Source organism: Rhododendron vialii, chromosome 10a (assembly GCF_030253575.1).
Source record: "Rhododendron vialii isolate Sample 1 chromosome 10a, ASM3025357v1".
NCBI lineage: Eukaryota > Viridiplantae > Streptophyta > Magnoliopsida > Ericales > Ericaceae > Rhododendron > Rhododendron vialii.
The window spans coordinates 23,428,594-23,446,674 of record NC_080566.1 but is presented as its reverse complement, the minus strand read 5'-3'; the positions used below and the strand labels follow the sequence as shown (position 1 = coordinate 23,446,674).

The 18,081-nt window shown below is 45.0% G+C and overlaps 1 protein-coding gene across 1 annotated transcript; it reads right to left on the bottom strand.

Moving 5' to 3' along the window:
- Nucleotides 1-478: 478 nt before the first annotated feature.
- Nucleotides 479-4,937, bottom strand: LOC131303371 (thioredoxin-like protein HCF164, chloroplastic). Its single transcript, XM_058330208.1, has 4 exons — nt 4,661-4,937; nt 1,553-1,771; nt 1,068-1,171; nt 479-881 (listed from the first exon to the last, which is right to left on the bottom strand). The coding sequence occupies exons 1-4, from the start codon at nt 4,835-4,837 to the stop codon at nt 599-601; spliced, it is 783 nt and encodes a 260-aa protein (XP_058186191.1). The 5' UTR covers nt 4,838-4,937; the 3' UTR covers nt 479-598.
- Nucleotides 4,938-18,081: the final 13,144 nt, after the last annotated feature.

The following is an 18,081-nucleotide window of genomic DNA, read 5'->3' as shown; positions in this document are numbered from 1 at the left end:
AGCCCCTCAAAGTGATCAGAACGTGATTAAGGGTCCCCGTGAGAAATCAGCAAAAAAAAATGACCGGAAAGGGCTTCATCCGAGCAGTTTTCATTGAACGGTTCAAAAAAAACTGCTCGGATGACGCCCTTCCCGGTCATTTTTTTTGCTAATTTCTCGCGGGGACCCTTAAAATTACGTTCTGCACACATTCAACGGTTCGGATTTTCAAAATTTGATCGGGAAATGAAAGTCCCTCATTTTAGCAAAATGAGGGATCCCTCATTGAAAATTCCTCTATGTGTATATATATATATATAGGTACATGAATTAACCATCACATACATTGTATACTTCTGTTTTATGTTAGTATTTCTTTGATTCCCGTACGGTAAAGCCCAAAACTAGCTCCTATATATCTACAGGGCTCTTTCTGAATGCATAAGTTGCCTGAACGAACCAGAAGTCTAGAATCCAGGGATCCTGAGAGACACGTGAATAATGCAAGGCTCATTTTCCGTATAATACTATTGTCAATATCAAATGGGAACTAAAGTGGGGGTATAAAACATCAGTTTATAGACTATATCTGTTTGTATGATAAATGTACAACACATTTCTATCCATGACTTCTTGGATCAACAACTTGGTGAACTTTCCTGGCTTCAGCACTTGAAAACTGTCCAACAACACGGGCGTGAGGTATGGATGCTTCCCCACGGGCAAGGGCATCCACATTCTCAAGAAAGTATTGTCTTGGAAGCCTGCCCACCACATTTCCTTCCTCGTTCCCCTTTTTGTCCAAGAATGCAAAATGTGGGATACCTTCAACCCCGAACTCATCAAGCTCCTGTTCCCATTTTGTGTTGTCAACATTCAGCATCACAAAGTTCACACGGTCCCTGAAAAAAGAATTTTTGGAATTACGAAACTGTGTCCGTACGAACGTACTACGGATTTTTGAAGAGCAATGCGAAGTTTGCCAATCATTAACAAAATGGTGGTAAACTGAAATTTCAGGAAGGGGCTGCTTTTCGTGCAGGTGGGTGCACGCGCTTGAGGCTAAAGAAGTATGGAAAGAACATTACTTAAACTGCTGTTCAACTTTGTACACATCTGGAGCTAATTCTCGACAAACTTCACACCAATCTGCATAAAACTCCACAACAGTGGGCTTCCCATTGGACATCGCCTGAGACAGATATAACCCAATATAAAGGCAATGTGAAAAGCATCACTGATCACACCGTAATAAGCTGTAATAATCCTCTTGGGTCTTTGATTAAATTACTTCTTCTGGCAGAATCAAAGCCTGTCAACTGAGATCTGTGAAGATTTCTTGTTTAACTTTGGTTTTTGTGTAAAAAGATGAACATTCCTTGTTGTATATTTAGTCCTTTCAAGGCCTAAAAAGGGAATAATAAAGTGAAAATATCGAAGTTAAAGGACATAAAGAATTTCCATCTACCTCGTCAATAATGCTCATCCAATGCTCCTAACACACATTCAAGTATAATACAGCAAGGAACCAAGCACAGCATAAATTGAGTAACAAAGCCGGTAACAAGCAAACCTCTTCATATGGTAATGCCACAGCAGTCAGGTCCTTCAAAGAAACACCTAAATCTAGCCGTGTTGATAAGAAAAGTCCCACTGCTGCAAGTGTTGAGACCAAAGCTATTTGTCTGTTAATACTTTTGCTTGGATATTCAGGAATACGAGCATCAGTGGAAGAACCTGCAGCTTGCGTAGTCTCAACATTAGCTAAACCAGGCTCTTCGATCAGCTTTTCCTGCACTAAGCTGCAATGCATAAGATAGTAACAAACTTTTGGACAATGGCATGTACAATTCCAATCCATTTTAAGGTCAGGACTCAGGAGGCAAGCTTACTGCAATAATAAAAAAATTCCTGGTGTTTAGTTTCCAAAGAAATTAAAGTAATTGGGGCTGGTAAACTAAACCGTAAGAGCCTTGTACTAATAACCAGAAAAAGTTTGCACTTACTACTGAGGACGCCTTATTTTATGCCCTGGGAGTTCCATGGAACTCTGCAATTTTTTGCAATCAGTAACAAAGTTTGGACACATTCTAGGATTCAAGTCCTCGGTGCCAGCTATGGAACGATCACCAATCAAACGAAAGGAAATAGCCCCAAATAAGCACAGGCTTACTTCAAGGCCCGACCGGCTAAAGTCAGCTGATCAATAAGAGATTTGCATAAACAAGAGCATGGTATGAATTACAATACACCCACTCACATGTACCACAATAAGATGTAAGTAACGTCAAAGGCTACAATTCAGCTATATTAGTTGTCCTACTTTCAATAAGAGGTACTGATACCACCTTAAGAAACAGAAGAAACGGAAAATCGGGTCATCTGGTTCGGGTAATTCAGAAAGAGATGATGGTCTTCCTCTGATGTCTTTCTAATTTACCCCGTGCCGTGATTATTTGTTGTAGCAATAGCGGTGGCACCAAGAAGGAAGGGAAATAAATCAGCCACAAATTTCCCGCAACTTGTTTAGCTTAGTAAAGATAACATACGGTAAATTTTGTCAGTATTGATGACCCTAAAATGGAATTACATATTTTTCGTTTTTGGTAAATTAGTTTACATATTTTTCGTTTTTGGTAAATTAGTCTATTGAAAACCAACCCAAAAACCAGGAAGCAGGGGGAGGAACCCCACAGAAACAACAACCTACAACACTACTACAGAATAAAAAACAAGCAAAAACCAGATCAGACATCGGCCAAACAGAAACCAAAACTAAACAATCAGTTAACTACTAGAAAACACTATGGGAGAGGTGTTCCAATAGGAGCAGAGTAACCTATTGTCATTAGTCCTCTTCACATGCCTCCAAGAGGAAATGCAAGCTCTCAAATCAGATTCAACTTTGGAAGAAAAATCCACAATATCCCGGCTCACCCTCTGAAGATTCTTCCGTTCCTTTCACACCACAACCCCCTATGCTGCACAGCCCATTCAACTTCATTTTGAATATTACGAGCAGGTATAAGGACACCATTCAGAATTACTGAATCATCCCGGCTAAATGCCATTTTCTCATTTTTCTCTCTCCATGATTACATCAAACTCCTCTTATGGTCTACACCATCTATAAAACACAAGGTTCTGAATACCGAACCAGCAAGAGTACCGGTATTCTTACTTACTGGTACGGTATGTACCGGTACAGGTTAAATAATGGCTACCGTTTCGGATTTAGCGCAAATACCAATATATATAGTTATAAATTCATTATTTTTCTCATTAAATCCAATTCTTTATAACAAACTTTTTTTAGACAATAAAAATTAAACTGTCATTATATAACTCTCATCTAGTAAATCCAAAAAAAGGAAGAGCACTCCCATGACTATCTAAGTTACTAAAATTTTATTCCCGTAAACAATTTTGGGCTCAAAAAGATAGAAAAAAAAAAAAAAAAAACCTTCTCAATTACTCCTAATTTTTTTTGATAATCACCTTCTCAATTAATCATTTTTGCCTTTTTGAAGAAGGCCTAGTGGCTCATGGTCAATATGTCTTTAACCGTTTCAAAAGTAAAGGGTAATTAAGTACTTTTGTAATTCTAGGGCTTCACACATTTATAAGCCTTCTTCCTTCTTTCTATTGCTGCTGCCCCCGAACCAGTTCGGGACATCCAGTGCTGCGTTCACCTCTCTCTCGCTCTCACAGTCATGGCAAATAGGTAGGGCTCTCTCTCTCATCCTCTCCCTCCCTCTCTCGTCCTTTCCCTCTCTCTCTCTCTCTCTCTCTCTCTCTCTCTCTCTCTCTCTCTCTCTCATTGCGATCTGATTTTCTTACTGAGATGCACTGCTAAAACCTACTGGTTGCCGTTTGGACCAGTTTAGCAAAATACCGGCCGAAATTTCCGGTAACTACATCTCGGCCGAGATTTTCCCGGTACGCCGGAATCGTCCGAGAACAGCTGGAAAGTTGGACAAGGCGGAAATGGAGGTCAAGGTTACCGGATTTGTGCTAAAACGGAACGTACCAACCGGTCCAGAATGATATCTACAACCCTGATAAAACAACTACACGGCTCCACTGGCACATTCGTTTCAACATTTAACCGTTTCCTGTTTAACAAAATTTACCCATTTCCAAACTCCTGGTCAAGAAAAGTTTCATGCATACGTACTGTGCTGTTTATCTAAAATTGTAAAACGAACTAAAAAGGCTAAAACAACCACGATTCAGACACTGACCAAATAAATTTACAACAATAGCATTAAAAAATCTTTTACTCAAGTATACATGTTAATTTGAATATTGTCATTGGACGGCTTCATAGTCATTGTTCATATAAAATGAATATTTCACGCTAATTTGAAAAGGTATTTGAGTAAAAGTATTGGGTAAGGGCTGAAGATGCTCGCTCTTCTTGCACATTCTGATATGAGAAAAACTCAAAATTAAAGAATACAACAAACTAAGAAAATATCCGGATCCTTGTACACAAAAAAGAGGTTGACCCCCCAAATCAATGACGGAAAAAACCCATAAAAAATGATAGAATTTGAATTGCACCAGCTCTTTCATATCCTAAATTCAACTGTGGACAAAGAGGTACATGCAGGAGAAATTAAAGATTTCAAACTTGTGTGTGCGTTGTGTGGGACAAAAAGAGAGGAAAGAGATATACCGTTGAGGAGGAGGAGTCGGTTGGATTTGGGTCTGTTTGGCAGCATATCTTTTGATATCTGCCATTCTTGTTGTGCGATCGAAATGAGAGTATAATCGGACTCAGAGATTGATGACTCAGAAAGCCATGCGGTCGGAGTTTAAGGGGAGTGATGTAGGTTGGGGCTATCCGAGCCATCGGAGCTCGATTTCTTCTGATATTCGTAAAAGAGAAATGGCGTAGAGTTCTCTGATATCTGCAATTATGTCTGAGCTTGCACTTGAAGAAGATAATAAGATCCTCGTTCAAACATTAAAAAGTAATTATTGAAAAATTAAATTTTGGATTGTACTAGTAATTACTTTTCTTTTCGAAAAAGGAAAGATTCTAGTAACTATTTTATTTATTTTTTAAAATGAGTTATTGATATCGTTTATGTAACTTTTGGGGTAAAATATGTATTTAACCTTTTAACTAGAGAAATGATTTTGCCATTATTTTTTTTTAACGCTACTCCATTACAAGTGCATTTTTGGTGCAAAAAAATACATTTGTAGGAGAGTGACTTTAACAAAAAAAAAAGAGTGACAAAATCAGCAGCCTTTAACTATTCGATTTTTGTTTACTTATCTTTTAAGTTTTAACCATTAATTGAACATTCTTACCCCTTTAACTCTCCAAACGTTACATACTTAGTCCAATTACCATTTCCCATCCAAAACATGGTCGAAAAAGTTATATGTGGGGGTAGTTATGTCTTTCACCTACTATCCCTTACCCTCACCAGTCATCCCATCTATCTCTCTCTCTCCCCCCCTACATATTTGCATAATGCCAAAGAGCAACTACACTTGCCGAATTTTTCAACGAATTGCACTTTCGCTTCATCAACGGCGAGGTTTCACGCTACCATTGATTGTTTCAAGCGTCGAATTCGTATTTGTCCTCCAAAGGGTCCTTGTTTCGAATTCTTTGGGTAACGTCGGGAGCCGTTGGAACCGTACCTATGTGGTTCTCGAGAGTGCAAGTCAATTTATTCCTTATTGGCTAGCTTGACATTAGATGAGGATGCCTCCGTGCGTGGGGAGTTACCCTTAGTGGTTTGCGATTTTTCCGGACGTGTTTCCGGAAGAGTTACCTGGTTTACCTCCCGAGAGAGAAATTGAGTTCACTATCGACTTGCTTCCCGGTATCGCTCCTGTAGACACCCCAATTTGGACTTGTCGAATTTCCTTAATTTGTGGCCCTGAGGCTCCCCGATGATGAATATGGATCAAAACAAGCCATGTACCAATTGAGACGTTGCCCCTTAAAGGATTTGAAAAGGAAATGGTCAAAATCATTCCCAAGCGCTTGGAAGCAGTCCCAAGCGCTCCAAACTATTTTCCAAAAACCACTGGCCTGGCTCACTCTCGAGCGCTCGAGAGTGAAGTCCCAAGCGCTTGAGACCACTCCCGAGCACTCGAGACCTCTACCAGTGCCCAATGGGTGAAAAAGATTCCCACTATCCATGCAAGCCATCATTGCATTCCCCTTGAGCCGGCTGAGGTGAGTCAACACTCAACCTCAGTCAGAGAAGATATCAGCTGAAGATTTCTTTCTTTAAAAAATGGTTTATTTCAAAATCATTTCATTTTCAAAACCATGGGTTATATGCTCTATATATATACTTGGTTTTTCAGCTGAAGAGAGGAGGCTACGAAAGTTCTCTCTCTTTAAACCCCTCCTCTTTTCTCTCTCTTGTTCAAGGGAAAAAACTTTCAAACTCAAACTTCTTTCCCAACTTCAAAGGTTTTTTTCAAAATCATCAAGGAAAAGGGCAAGAAATCCAGAACACTCTTAGCTTCTGATCTCTTGTCTTTTTCACTCTACATTCACCTTTCACAACCATCCAAGGAGCAAAGTGTCAAGCAAAGGTAGAAATATTTCTATCCTTGGTTCAAATCAAGAGGCTGTTCTCCCTTCTGAGGGGGGTCTCTCAGCCTGTCCCAGTCCTTAATGCTGGGTGCATGGTTGGGAGACCTTAGTGAAAAAGCAAGAGCAAAGAGTCCACGAATAATGTTTTCCCAAAACCCCAACTGGAAACACTCTCGAGCGTTCAAGAGTGCTCCCGAGCGCTCGGGACTGTTTCCAGTCCCATGCATGGCATTTTGGTAAGCAGTAGGCTGGGGGTGAGGTGCACTTTTAAATAAAAATGGTTTTATTCTGGCATGCAGACACAGAAGATCATTTTTCCTAAAACAGAAATGTTTCTTACAAATCTCAAGTAAGAACAAAGTTTTCCTAAGTTAAAAATAAGATCTTCTCTTGTTAAAAACTTAGATAAGGGTGTTTGCATGATGAAGTGGTGCCATTTTCTATTTGAGAGTAAGCTGGCATGCAGCTCACTCCCAAGCGCTCGAAGCCATTCCCGAGCGCTCAGGAGTGCATGCATGCCATTGCATTCCATTTTCCCAGTTTTCTGTGTTTTCTGAGCTTCTACATGCATAGATGTGTACATTTGCTCTTTTAAAATTGTAGATCTGTTCGTGCAATGGCAATGATACATGATTTGAAAACTTGAGGTCCTATCTCAGTCTTTCAAGTCCTCTGCTGAGCCAGTGGTCTGCTTAATAGTATTTCATTTTGCAGTCTTTACATTATGTTTTGTCAGTACTAACAGAATGTGCAGGTGGGGTTCAGACACTCCCAAGCGCTCGAGAGTGCTCTCGAGCGCTCGAGAGTGAAGCCAGTGAGCAGTGTTTCATTTCCTGTTATCTTGCTGTCTTTCATCACATAATCACCCCCCTATACACGTGCACCAGCATACACTGTTATTTGGCATCCTATTTGTGACTAACAAACTCTGCAGGATTTGGTCAGTAACACTCTCAAGCGCTCGAGAGTGCTCTCGAGTGCTCGAGAGTTTATCCAGTGGCAGTTTACACTACTTTGCCATCATGCATGTGTCCATCATCATTTCATCACTCCTTGTACACAAGCACCAGCATGCACCTTCTATTTGCTATACCTGTGGATACCTGCTACATGCTTAATGAAACAAAATCCCTTTGAAAAATCCCACAAATGCTTAGTAGAGACCGACATCGCATCGGGCGAGGGGGGTGCCGTAAAACCCTTCCCCCCTCGTAACATGGCTTCCGAACCCTCGAATGATCTCTGGTTTTCAATTCAAATCAATCAATTTTCAAATCAAAAACGGTTTCTCGGGTGGCGAACCATAAATCCGGGTGGCGACTCCTCAAATTTTTCAAATCTATTTGATGGAGCGGTATGTTTTTCGGGCCGCCCCGATCTCACCTGGGGCTGTGGTAGCCCACAGTGGCGACTCCGCTGGGGAAATGGTTTAATTAAACTTGTGAGCCAAGCTTGAAAAATGTTTGTGGAATTTTCAAATTGATTTTGTTTCATCGTCTATTTCTTGTGTATATATCTTGTGCAGCCCCGCTGTTGTCTTTTGGCAATCCTACCCGGCTTGCTGGTAATGGGGAATCCCGGAACGCTCAGCAACCCTCGACCGTGATGAGTCATCTCTACCGTTTGTACCATTATTGGGTGTACGCTCAATAGTGGGAGGTATACTTTGACTCTAGTCTGGGGAACCCATTTCAAGCCAAAACCGGCCTTTGTACATGTTTAGCAAGCCATAGAACATTCCAAATTAGGACAGGAGCATGCAGAGTAGGATTATGTGCTATATCCTATCTATGTCCTGCATTTCATCTCACGTCATCATGCTGTCAGCCACGGTTCTCGAGACTTGCTCGCGCGGTCTTTGGGAGGTTGCCGAGACTCGATGAAGAGTCACGCACCCTTGTGCGTGTTGTTAACCGTATGAGTCCTCAAGCGAAAACCTAAGGGAAACTAGGATTTTGTTAAGTCCTTGACTAGTGTTTGGTCGGAGAATTAACCAAAGGGAGGAATGACACGGAAACAGAACATCGTGATACCGACACCGCCCAGGCTAAAAGCAAATGTACTGCTTATGCCACTTCGGTTATCGTATCACGTTGTTCACCCCAAGTCATTCCAAACCGATGGTCAATTTCTTGATGAAATACTAGCCGAATCCTTAACTTATTTTAGCATCTTTTGGAGAACGACGCTTCCTAAATGAGGATACACCCTAAAAATCCGAGGATCAAGGCAACCTCTCATAATAGATATTCAATCATTTTTCAAAAATCAGAGTCGATGACGGTGATGGTGACGCACACATTTTCCAAAGAATTATGCCCAAATCTCATAAAATGTAAGTAGGGACCACATCTGAGCACGGTTTTTGCTTTGCTATCAGTTCTGAGCAATTGGTCCAAGGAAGAAGAATATCATACCCTCCTGGACCAGACCCTTGGGATAGAGATTGAAACGGCTCCAACTTCAGGCAGACTCCGCCAGTGCATCGGATTTAAGGGTGGAAATGGACCTGCTAATCGGAAACCTCAACCCAAACGGAGACAATCCAAACCCAAATCTAATCCTAAAACTCAACCTTAACGGAGGCAATCCAAATCCTAACGAAGGCAATCCAAACCCAAATCCAAATCTGCGTCCCAATCCTAATCCAAACCCGGAACCGAACCAGGAAATCCCAAATGGAGAAATGGGGCGAGTCATGCAAGCTATTCAGCGTCTGGGCGAACGTACCGACAACCAAATCGCCCAACTCATGATGATGATAACCGGGGTTGCCCGACGACTCCCAAATCCAAACCCTAATCCAAATCCAAACCCTAATCCAAATCCGAACCTAATCCCAATTCCAAACCCAAACCCTAATCTAAACCTGAATCCCAACTAGGAGCAGCCGATCCTCGAAGTAGAAGCCCCGCAGAACACCGAGATGGCAGCGGTCTTGGCAAAGATCACCCAGTTAGAACAGTCTGTTGCGAGAAACGAGAAGATTGCCTCGACAGGTTTTGACATCAACAAGCTTTGCCTTTTTCCCAATGCGAAGCTTCTGGAGAAGTTTAGACCAATCGACTTTGCTAAATTCGACGGGACTGGGGATCCGAAAGCGCATTTGACTGGGTACATCGGAGCACTGTCTATGTGGGGAGTAGAAAGGGACGCCATGGCCCAGATGTTCTCCCAGACCTTGGTGGGACATGCTCTTTACTGGTTCACTTCGTTGGATGAAAGGAAAAAACGCTCATGGGAAGACATATGTGCAGCTTTCGTGGCGCAATATGATTATAATATCCTACTGGAGATTACCACTCGGGAACTCAAATCTACAAAGATGGAAGCCAAGGAAGCCTTCGCAGACTTTGTGAAAAGGTGGAGATCTAAGGCAGCACAGATGAAGGATAGGCCGACCGATAGAGATCAAATCCAGATGATTGTCCGGAATCTTCAGCCCAACCTTGCAAGGCATATGGTGATGGCTCAGGCCTGCTCTGATTTTAAAACATTCTCCGACACAGGCTTGGCCGTCAAAGAAGCAGTTCAACTAGGAATCCTCGACAAACCTGAACCTCCTCCCAAAGCCAAGAAGGTCTACTCCGGTAACAGCAGCACGCTGTTCGGAAACTCCAACTACACCCAACTCCCAAACACCTCCTCAAACACGGCCCAAGCCGAACCCGTCAACCAGATTGTAACCCAAACTAGTCAACCTCGGTCCCAACCCCGTGTGTTCGCCCAATTTTCAGCACCTCTCTTTGTAGTGTTTGAAAAGTTGGTCGAAAGTGATCTCCTCAGACCGCTTGCTCCCACCCCACTGCCACAAAAGCTCTCTGCCTCTCACAACCCCAACGCCTTCTGCGCCTATCACCAAAATCCTGGCCACCTAACCGACAACTGCTTCCGCCTTCGCCACGCCATTCAAGACCTCATAGACAACAAGACCCTTCCTATACCTCACCAAAAGCCGAATACCATCTCCAACCCACTCCCAAAACATTCAAACGCCTGCACAAACCACATTTCCCTAAGCCACCCCTTCAACCCAAGCCTTCACATCATCCTTATCACCGAACCCAAGCCAATTGTCGAGATTCCGGCCGAGGATGCTATCTGTGTACTTGAAACGGTGGAGTGGGATTTTCAAAGAAGGTGGGAGGACCTGGCAAGTGATTTCCTTGCAGTGGAACAACGAGCCATTGTCAGCAGAGTGTGGCCCGTGTCAGTTAATGCTCAGCAAGTCGAAGAATTGGAACATGGTGAGTGGAGACAAGACTGGGATGAGATGATGGCTGATCCATTTGATGGATATTCCCTGTTTGCTCTATTCTTGGAGCCTGAACCAGTCGAGGAATTTGACGAATGGGACCCAAAACCCGGTGGGTGGCTCTGGATAGACGATTCAGACCCTCTTGACAAAAACATCTTTGGTGTACTTGTTCTGGGAGCAGGAAGAGGGACAGGGCCCTGATCTGATGAACCCCCGCTTATTCTCCGGACTCTCCACTTCAGCCATAATCAATATCGCCAGGGATTCTGACGCCCTCGCCCGTACCTTGGATCATGTCTTCTGTCCGCAGGAGTACATTATTAATGAATTCTTCCCACAACCGGTTGTTGAGATCCCTGACGAACCCCATATCTGTGTGCTAGATCCTGAAGACCTTTGGGGTAGGGCTGAAATGGTGAACGTATGGGTCGATGGTGAAGAGCTAACCGTCAATAAGGCTATGTTGGACGAAGGCTCTCTGCAAGTCAACAACGGCAACAACGTCAACTTCTGGAACTCTTTTGAAGAAGAGAACATATGGGATATCTTGGAGATGGAACTCTTGAATGACACCCTGGAGAAGACAAAGCTCGACAAGGGAAAACGCAAGGCCAATACTGATCTCTCCAATTTCTGGGAGGGTCTTTGGTTGGAGTCCGCCCCCAAGGCAGTCAGTAATCTTACCAGAAGCGGTAGGGTATACCAGCCCGCCAACCTCCAGGAAGGAAGCTCGTCCCGAGCAGCACCACCTCAACAGAGTAACCCTCACATCCCCGAGAATCCCGCCAACTCCACCCCTGTCTCGCCAGCTCCACAAAATAACTCCTCAAACTCCAATAACCTTCTACGTCAACCTAACCCGCCCACCCACCTTAATCCATTTGTCAGCTCAAACCCAAATGCCTCTCACCACCAAAACCCAAATACCAACGCCGACCCCATCATCCAGCAACTTCATGAAACCCCTGTCCGCATGTCCATGTGGGGAGTGTTGGCAGCTTCCCGCGTGCTTCGCGAAAGGCTTGTCAACTCTCTCTCCAAGCTTGAGGTCCCTTCTGACATAGCCCCAGAAGCCCTCATCGCCCTCATAACCCCAAACCTTGCCCAACACACCTTGTGCTTCACCGAGAAAGACCTCCTGCCTGAAGGAACCGATCATAATAAGCCTCTCCACGTGACCATGAAATGCCTGGGAAAGTGGGTCCCCGCAATACTCATAGACAATGGTTCGGCCATCAACGTGTGCCCTCTCCGCATCGCTTACTGCCTGGGCCTCAAAAGCAAGGACTTTGCGCCATCGACTCTGGGTGTCCGTGCTTATGATAACACGCGGCGTGATGTCCTGGGAACAATCAACCTGGAACTGGCAACTGGGAAGTTCAAGACCACCGTGGAATTCTGTGTACTAGACATACCTGCTTCGTTCAACCTCTTACTGGGGAGGCCATGGCTGCACCGTTCTGACGTTATGGGGGTACCCTCTACGCTGCATCAGAAACTCATCCTAGGATTGGATTCTGGGACTCTTATCATCCACGGGGATTCCGGTATTCGTCCACCCTTTGAAGATAATTCCCCGCTGCTGGAAATCATGCGCGGAGAAGAAGACGTGGCCATGGGGGGGTTTGCTGTCCTGACCTCAAAGGTTTGCACCATTCGGGCTGAAGATGGTTTCTTGGTGAGTTCCGCGGCATTGGAAATCATGAAGCGAATGAATTACTTGCCAGGCATGGGCTTGGGGCTCTATGAACAAGGAGTCTCCGAGTTCCCTCATTTCCTCGGGAGCAATGAACGCTTTGGCCTGGGTTACGAGTTCAAGAAGAGTGATCCAGAGAAAAGGTGGCGCAACCGCGCCCGAGCTCATGCAGTCGAAAAGAAGCAGAAGGAAAAGGAAGCACCGTATCAAGGAGAACCCGAGCCTTTCATTGATCTCGAGACAAAAGTGAAATACCCTAGGTTTGAAATCTTCGCCAATGACACTTGGGAGGATGATGAAGAGGTAACTAAGATGGAAGAATTGTCTGAAGCACTGGATTGGCTTGAAGCCTTTGGTTTGGGTAGTCTCCAATCTCTGTTCGAAGGTGAGGAACCAGAGGGTATGATAGAAGACGCGGCTATGCTCATGTTGGGAGGAGAAGATGAATTGGAAGACCCTTCTAAGCTCATTGTGGATGCCATGGGCGCTTATGAAAATTGCACTTTCATTCCATTTGTAACACGCACTCACGACACTAGCACCGAGTCCGAGTCTGAGTCTGATACTGACTCTTCGTCTAGTAGTGAGTCGGAGTTTGTGCCTATCGGCCCTCCTCATCATAGCTTTTACTTTGAGTTTGAGTCAACTGCTGTATTCCCTCCCTCCGAGGAGCCTATCAATGAAATGAACGACGCCTTTGCATACTTGCCGGATTTTGAAATAAATTGTTTGGATCCCGACGATGAAGGAATAGATTTCGATGGGGACATCCCCAAGGAAATCCGTTCCCTCATCGAGCGTGAAAATGAAAGGCATGCTCAGCCTCTAAAAGAAGAAATAATCTCGATAAACTTGGGTGATGAGGAGAACCCTCGATTGGTTCAGGTCGGTTCTGGGCTGTCTCCGGATGAGCTTCAAGAGCTCACCGATTTACTAAAAGAATTTAAAGAAGTCTTTGCTTGGTCCCATGCAGACATGCCCAGAATCGACCCAGAAATCGTCGAGCACAGGATCCCCCTCTATCCCGATGCAAAACCCGTTAAACAAAAGCTGAGAAGAATGCGGCCCGATTGGGTGTTAAAAATAAAAGAGGAACTAACGAAACAAATCAACGCTGGTTTTCTAATCGTAACTGAATACCCCACTTGGGTTGCAAACATCGTGCCTGTCCCCAAAAAGGATGGAAGAATCAGAGTGTGTATCGATTTTAGAGATCTGAACAAAGCAAGCCCTAAAGATGACTTTCCATTGCCGCATATAGACATACTCGTTGATAACACTGCAGGGCATGCTTTACTATCCTTCATGGACGGTTTCTCGGGGTACAATCAGATTCTCTTGGCTCCGGAAGATAGGGAAAAGACTACATTCATCACCGAGTGGGGAACCTACTGTTATCGGGTTATGTCGTTTGGGTTGAAAAATGCCGGTCCTACATATCAGAGGGGTGCTACAACACTGCTGCATGACATGATCCATAAGGAAGTCGAGGTGTACGTCGACGATATGATAGTGAAGGGGAAGGAGCGGAAAGATCACCTCCCAGCGCTGAGAAAGTTCCTCGAGAGAATTCAGAAATACAGGATGCGCCTTAATCCACAAAAGTGCACATTCGGAGTCACTGCTGGGAAAATGCTCGGGTTCATGATCACAACCCGAGGGATTGAGGCAGACCCTTCTAAAATCAAAGCCGTTCTTGAGATGGAGCCACCCCAATCAGAGAAGGAGGTCCGGTGTTTCTTGGGAAAAATTCAATTCATCAGTCGATTCATCGCCAAGTTGACCTTGACTTGTGAACCATTATTTCAACTACTCAAGAAAGAAGTGAAGTTCGAGTGGAACGAGAAGTGTCAAAAAGCTTTCGAAGCGGTGCGAACTTATCTCCAGAACCCTCCGATCCTGATGCCGCCTACACCAGGAAAACCTTTGATCCTATACTTGTCCGTCACGCCCTCATCAATGGGGTGCATGCTGGCACAAGAAGGAGAAGATGGGGTTGAAAGGGCGATTTACTACTTGAGCAAGAAGATGGTAGGATGCGAGGAGCGATACACTTCACTGGAAAAGACATGTTGTGCACTTGTATGGGCCACAAAGAAGTTGAGACACTACGTGCTCGCTTACTCGGTGATACTGATCTCTCGGATGGATCCTCTCAAGTATCTATTCGAGAAGCTTGCACTTACCGGTAAGCTAGCGCGTTGGTTGCTCTTGTTAGCGGAATTCGAAATCAAGTACGTCACTCGCAAGTCAGTGAAAGGGAGAGCGGTGGCAGAGTTTTTGGCAAATCGTCCGATTGAAGGGCCAGAGCACACAGAATTTCAATTTCCGGATGAAGATGTGATGTCGACTATCAATGAAACGTGGATGTTGTACTTCGATGGAGCCGCAAATCAGAAAGGATTCGGGATTGGCATACTGCTGGTCTCGCCTGAGGGGTCGCATATTCCCCTCGCATTCAAGTTGAACTTCGAAGTTACGAATAACGAAGCTGAGTACGAAGCATGTATTGTGGGAATGGAAGCCGCATTGGAGATTGGTGTCAAGGTGCTAGAAGTCATCGGAGATTCCAACCTGGTTGTATCGCAAGCAAACAGAGAATGGAAGGTCAGAGATGAGAAAATGAAGCCGTATCATCAGCAGCTCTATGAACTTCTCCCGAATTTTCAAAAGGTAACCTTCACGCATGTACCGAGGATGAAGAACCGCTTCGCAGACGCCCTGGCCACTTTGGCATCCATGCTGAAACTTCCAATTGGGGTGAAGCTGAGGCCTGTCATGATTGAGCAGAGGGGAAAACATGTGTACGACTATGTCATGAACATCGACGAACCGAACGATGGACTCCCTTGGTTCTACGATATTCGAAATTTCGTCGAAAAGGGGGAGTTCCCTGTGGATTCAACTAAGAAAGATCGGATCGCACTGCAACGACTCGCATCTCAATACATCATCTGCGGAGGACAATTGTACAGGCGATCTCCTTGCGGAGTTCACAAGTTGTGTGTTCACAGTGACGACATGAAAGCAGTAATGGAAGAAGTTCACGAAGGAGTTTGTGGACCTCATATGAATGGGATGATGCTGGCTAAGAAGGTGTTAAGGCTAGGCTACTATTGGTCTACCATGGAGACAGATTGCATCGAGTATGTACGCCGGTGCCACAAGTGCCAGACTCATGCCAACCTTATCCATGTCCCGCCCTCGGAGTTACACTCGATGGCAACGCCATGGCCATTCTCCGCCTGGTACTCTTTGAGGAATTCAAGATCCAAGTACATCATTCAACCACTTATCGGCCACAAACGAACGGGGCAATCGAAGCAGCAAACAAGACTATTAAGACGATTCTGGAAAGGACTACTCAGTCAGCAAGAAATTGGCACGAACAGCTACCACTAGCTTTGTGGGGATACCGGACGTCTATGCGTACACCAACAGGGGCAACACCCTACTCTTTGGTGTACGGTATGGAAGTCGTTCTCCCTATCGAGCTAGAAGTGCCATCTTTGAGGGTCATGGCGGAATGCGGAGTGGACGAAGCTGAATGGATCGACGGAAGGTTTGAGGAACTCATGTTGTTTGATGAAAGAAGGCTGCGCGCGCTATACCACATTCAGGGCTATCAGCGAAGAATCGCCCGGGCATTCAACAAAAAGGTGAAGTCAAGGGACCTACAAGAAGGGGACATGGTAGTCAAGGAAATCCGTGCGCCAATTTTCGACTTACGAGGGAAGTTCCGACCTAAATGGGCAGGGCCTTACATCATCAAGACCATCCCCTCTGGAGGAGCAGCTTCAATCGTTGACCTCGATGGCAACGAATTCGCGAATCTTGTCAATTTGGATCAACTCAAACGTTATTATCCCTGAGAGAGCTCGCTGGGCCGAAAACCGCAAGGGCGGGCCGTTCCAAGCAAAAGTTAGAGCAAGCCTGCTAGGTTGAAAACCCGAGAGGGCGGCCTAGGCAAAAGTTAAGGCAAATAATCAAAGAAAAGCTCGCTAGACCGAAAACCCGAAAGGGCGGTACTAGGCAAAATTTAAAGCGCAAAAGGAGAGTGTCAATACCCGAGTGAACCAGTAGCCTGAACTACGTGCGGGCCTGATTCTCTTTTACGAGGGATACGTAGGCAATCTCATCCCGAGATTCGGTCCTAATTCCTAAATATCAAAATCCGATCCCAAATCAAGTCCAAATTGACAAATCCAAAATGCTTTTCAGAGCCGCATGTGATCAAATGAACCGAAAGGGGGAAACCCTTAATCAGTCAATTTTATTCAGATTACTTCTTTATTACAAGCTGAGCATGAAAATGAAAAAGCACAAAATCAAAGCACACTTTTTATTTCAAAGTCTGGCAAAGTAAGCAGTCAACCCATCCTTGCTTTCACATCTCTCCTTAGCCATTTGCGGTACCTTCCGGTCGAAGCAATAGAAAACAGTGGGTCACTTGGCTCGGTCCTACGAGTCCCACGACCGAGTGTAACTCTGAAGGCCCGGAATGTTGAAGGGAGGGAGACGAAGCACTTCAGAACCCGGCGGCGGCACCTCCTGGCTAAGTCCAAGCTGACGGAGAACACGGAAGGGTGAGTAGAAGGAGAAGCTTGTCAAGTCAAGCACAAACACATGCGTCGAGCCCATGTTGCCAACGGTCATAGCAGGAAGCCTCAGCCAATGGCACCGCCAAGCAATGTCATCTTCCTCCGCAGAAGCAAGGAAATCAGCCCAATCATCTTCACTCCCATACATCACTTGAAAGGGACGGTTCCATCCACTTGCACGATACCACTAATCATTGGCTGGGGGTGTCAACAGACTTAATTTGTCGCAAAGCCACATCTGTCAAAAAGAGAGAAAACAAGTAAGGAGCCAGATAAAGCCTGAACCGAGTGTCTAGGTAAAATGAATGAGAGAAATAAAAAAAGGAGAGTTGAGTGAGGTCTCTAACCTGCAGCAACAGCGGACTACCACCAAAAACCCTTGTGCGACCAGCATGAACAACATCTAACCCCATCAAGGTTTCAGCAAGAACCAATGGCGCAACATCCTTGCGAGCCTCAATCGGAGCAGCAACCCCCACTAGTGAGGAATTGGGCTGACCAACGGACGGAACCAACAAGAAGGCCGCCAGGAGGCAAATGCAACAAGCCATCATCCTACGACCTTGGTGCTCGAAATCCGTCAAGTCTCCAGGTGGGCTGAACCTCTCGTACAACTGCACGATGTTAATGGCATTACCCCGAGTAAGAAACTCAGCGACGTTACCACTAACACCCAGCTTTGCCTTCAGAATATTCTTCATGCTCTCCCTGATCATAGGAACAACCGGCTCAGCAGAGTCATGGCTTCCGAGATAAGCATGAAACTCCTCGACGGTGGGGCACAGTTCTTGAAAACCAAAGTGAAAGACGTGCACCTCTGGATCCCAGAAGCGCGCCGCCGCATGCAGCAAGACGGGATGAATTGCAACCTCTCGGAGATGTCTTAGGGCGTAAAGCCGATGCCCTCGGAAGTTCAGCCAGTCGATGCCTTCAAGACTGTCCAACCAAGGGCGAAGTAAGGCTTGGTTTA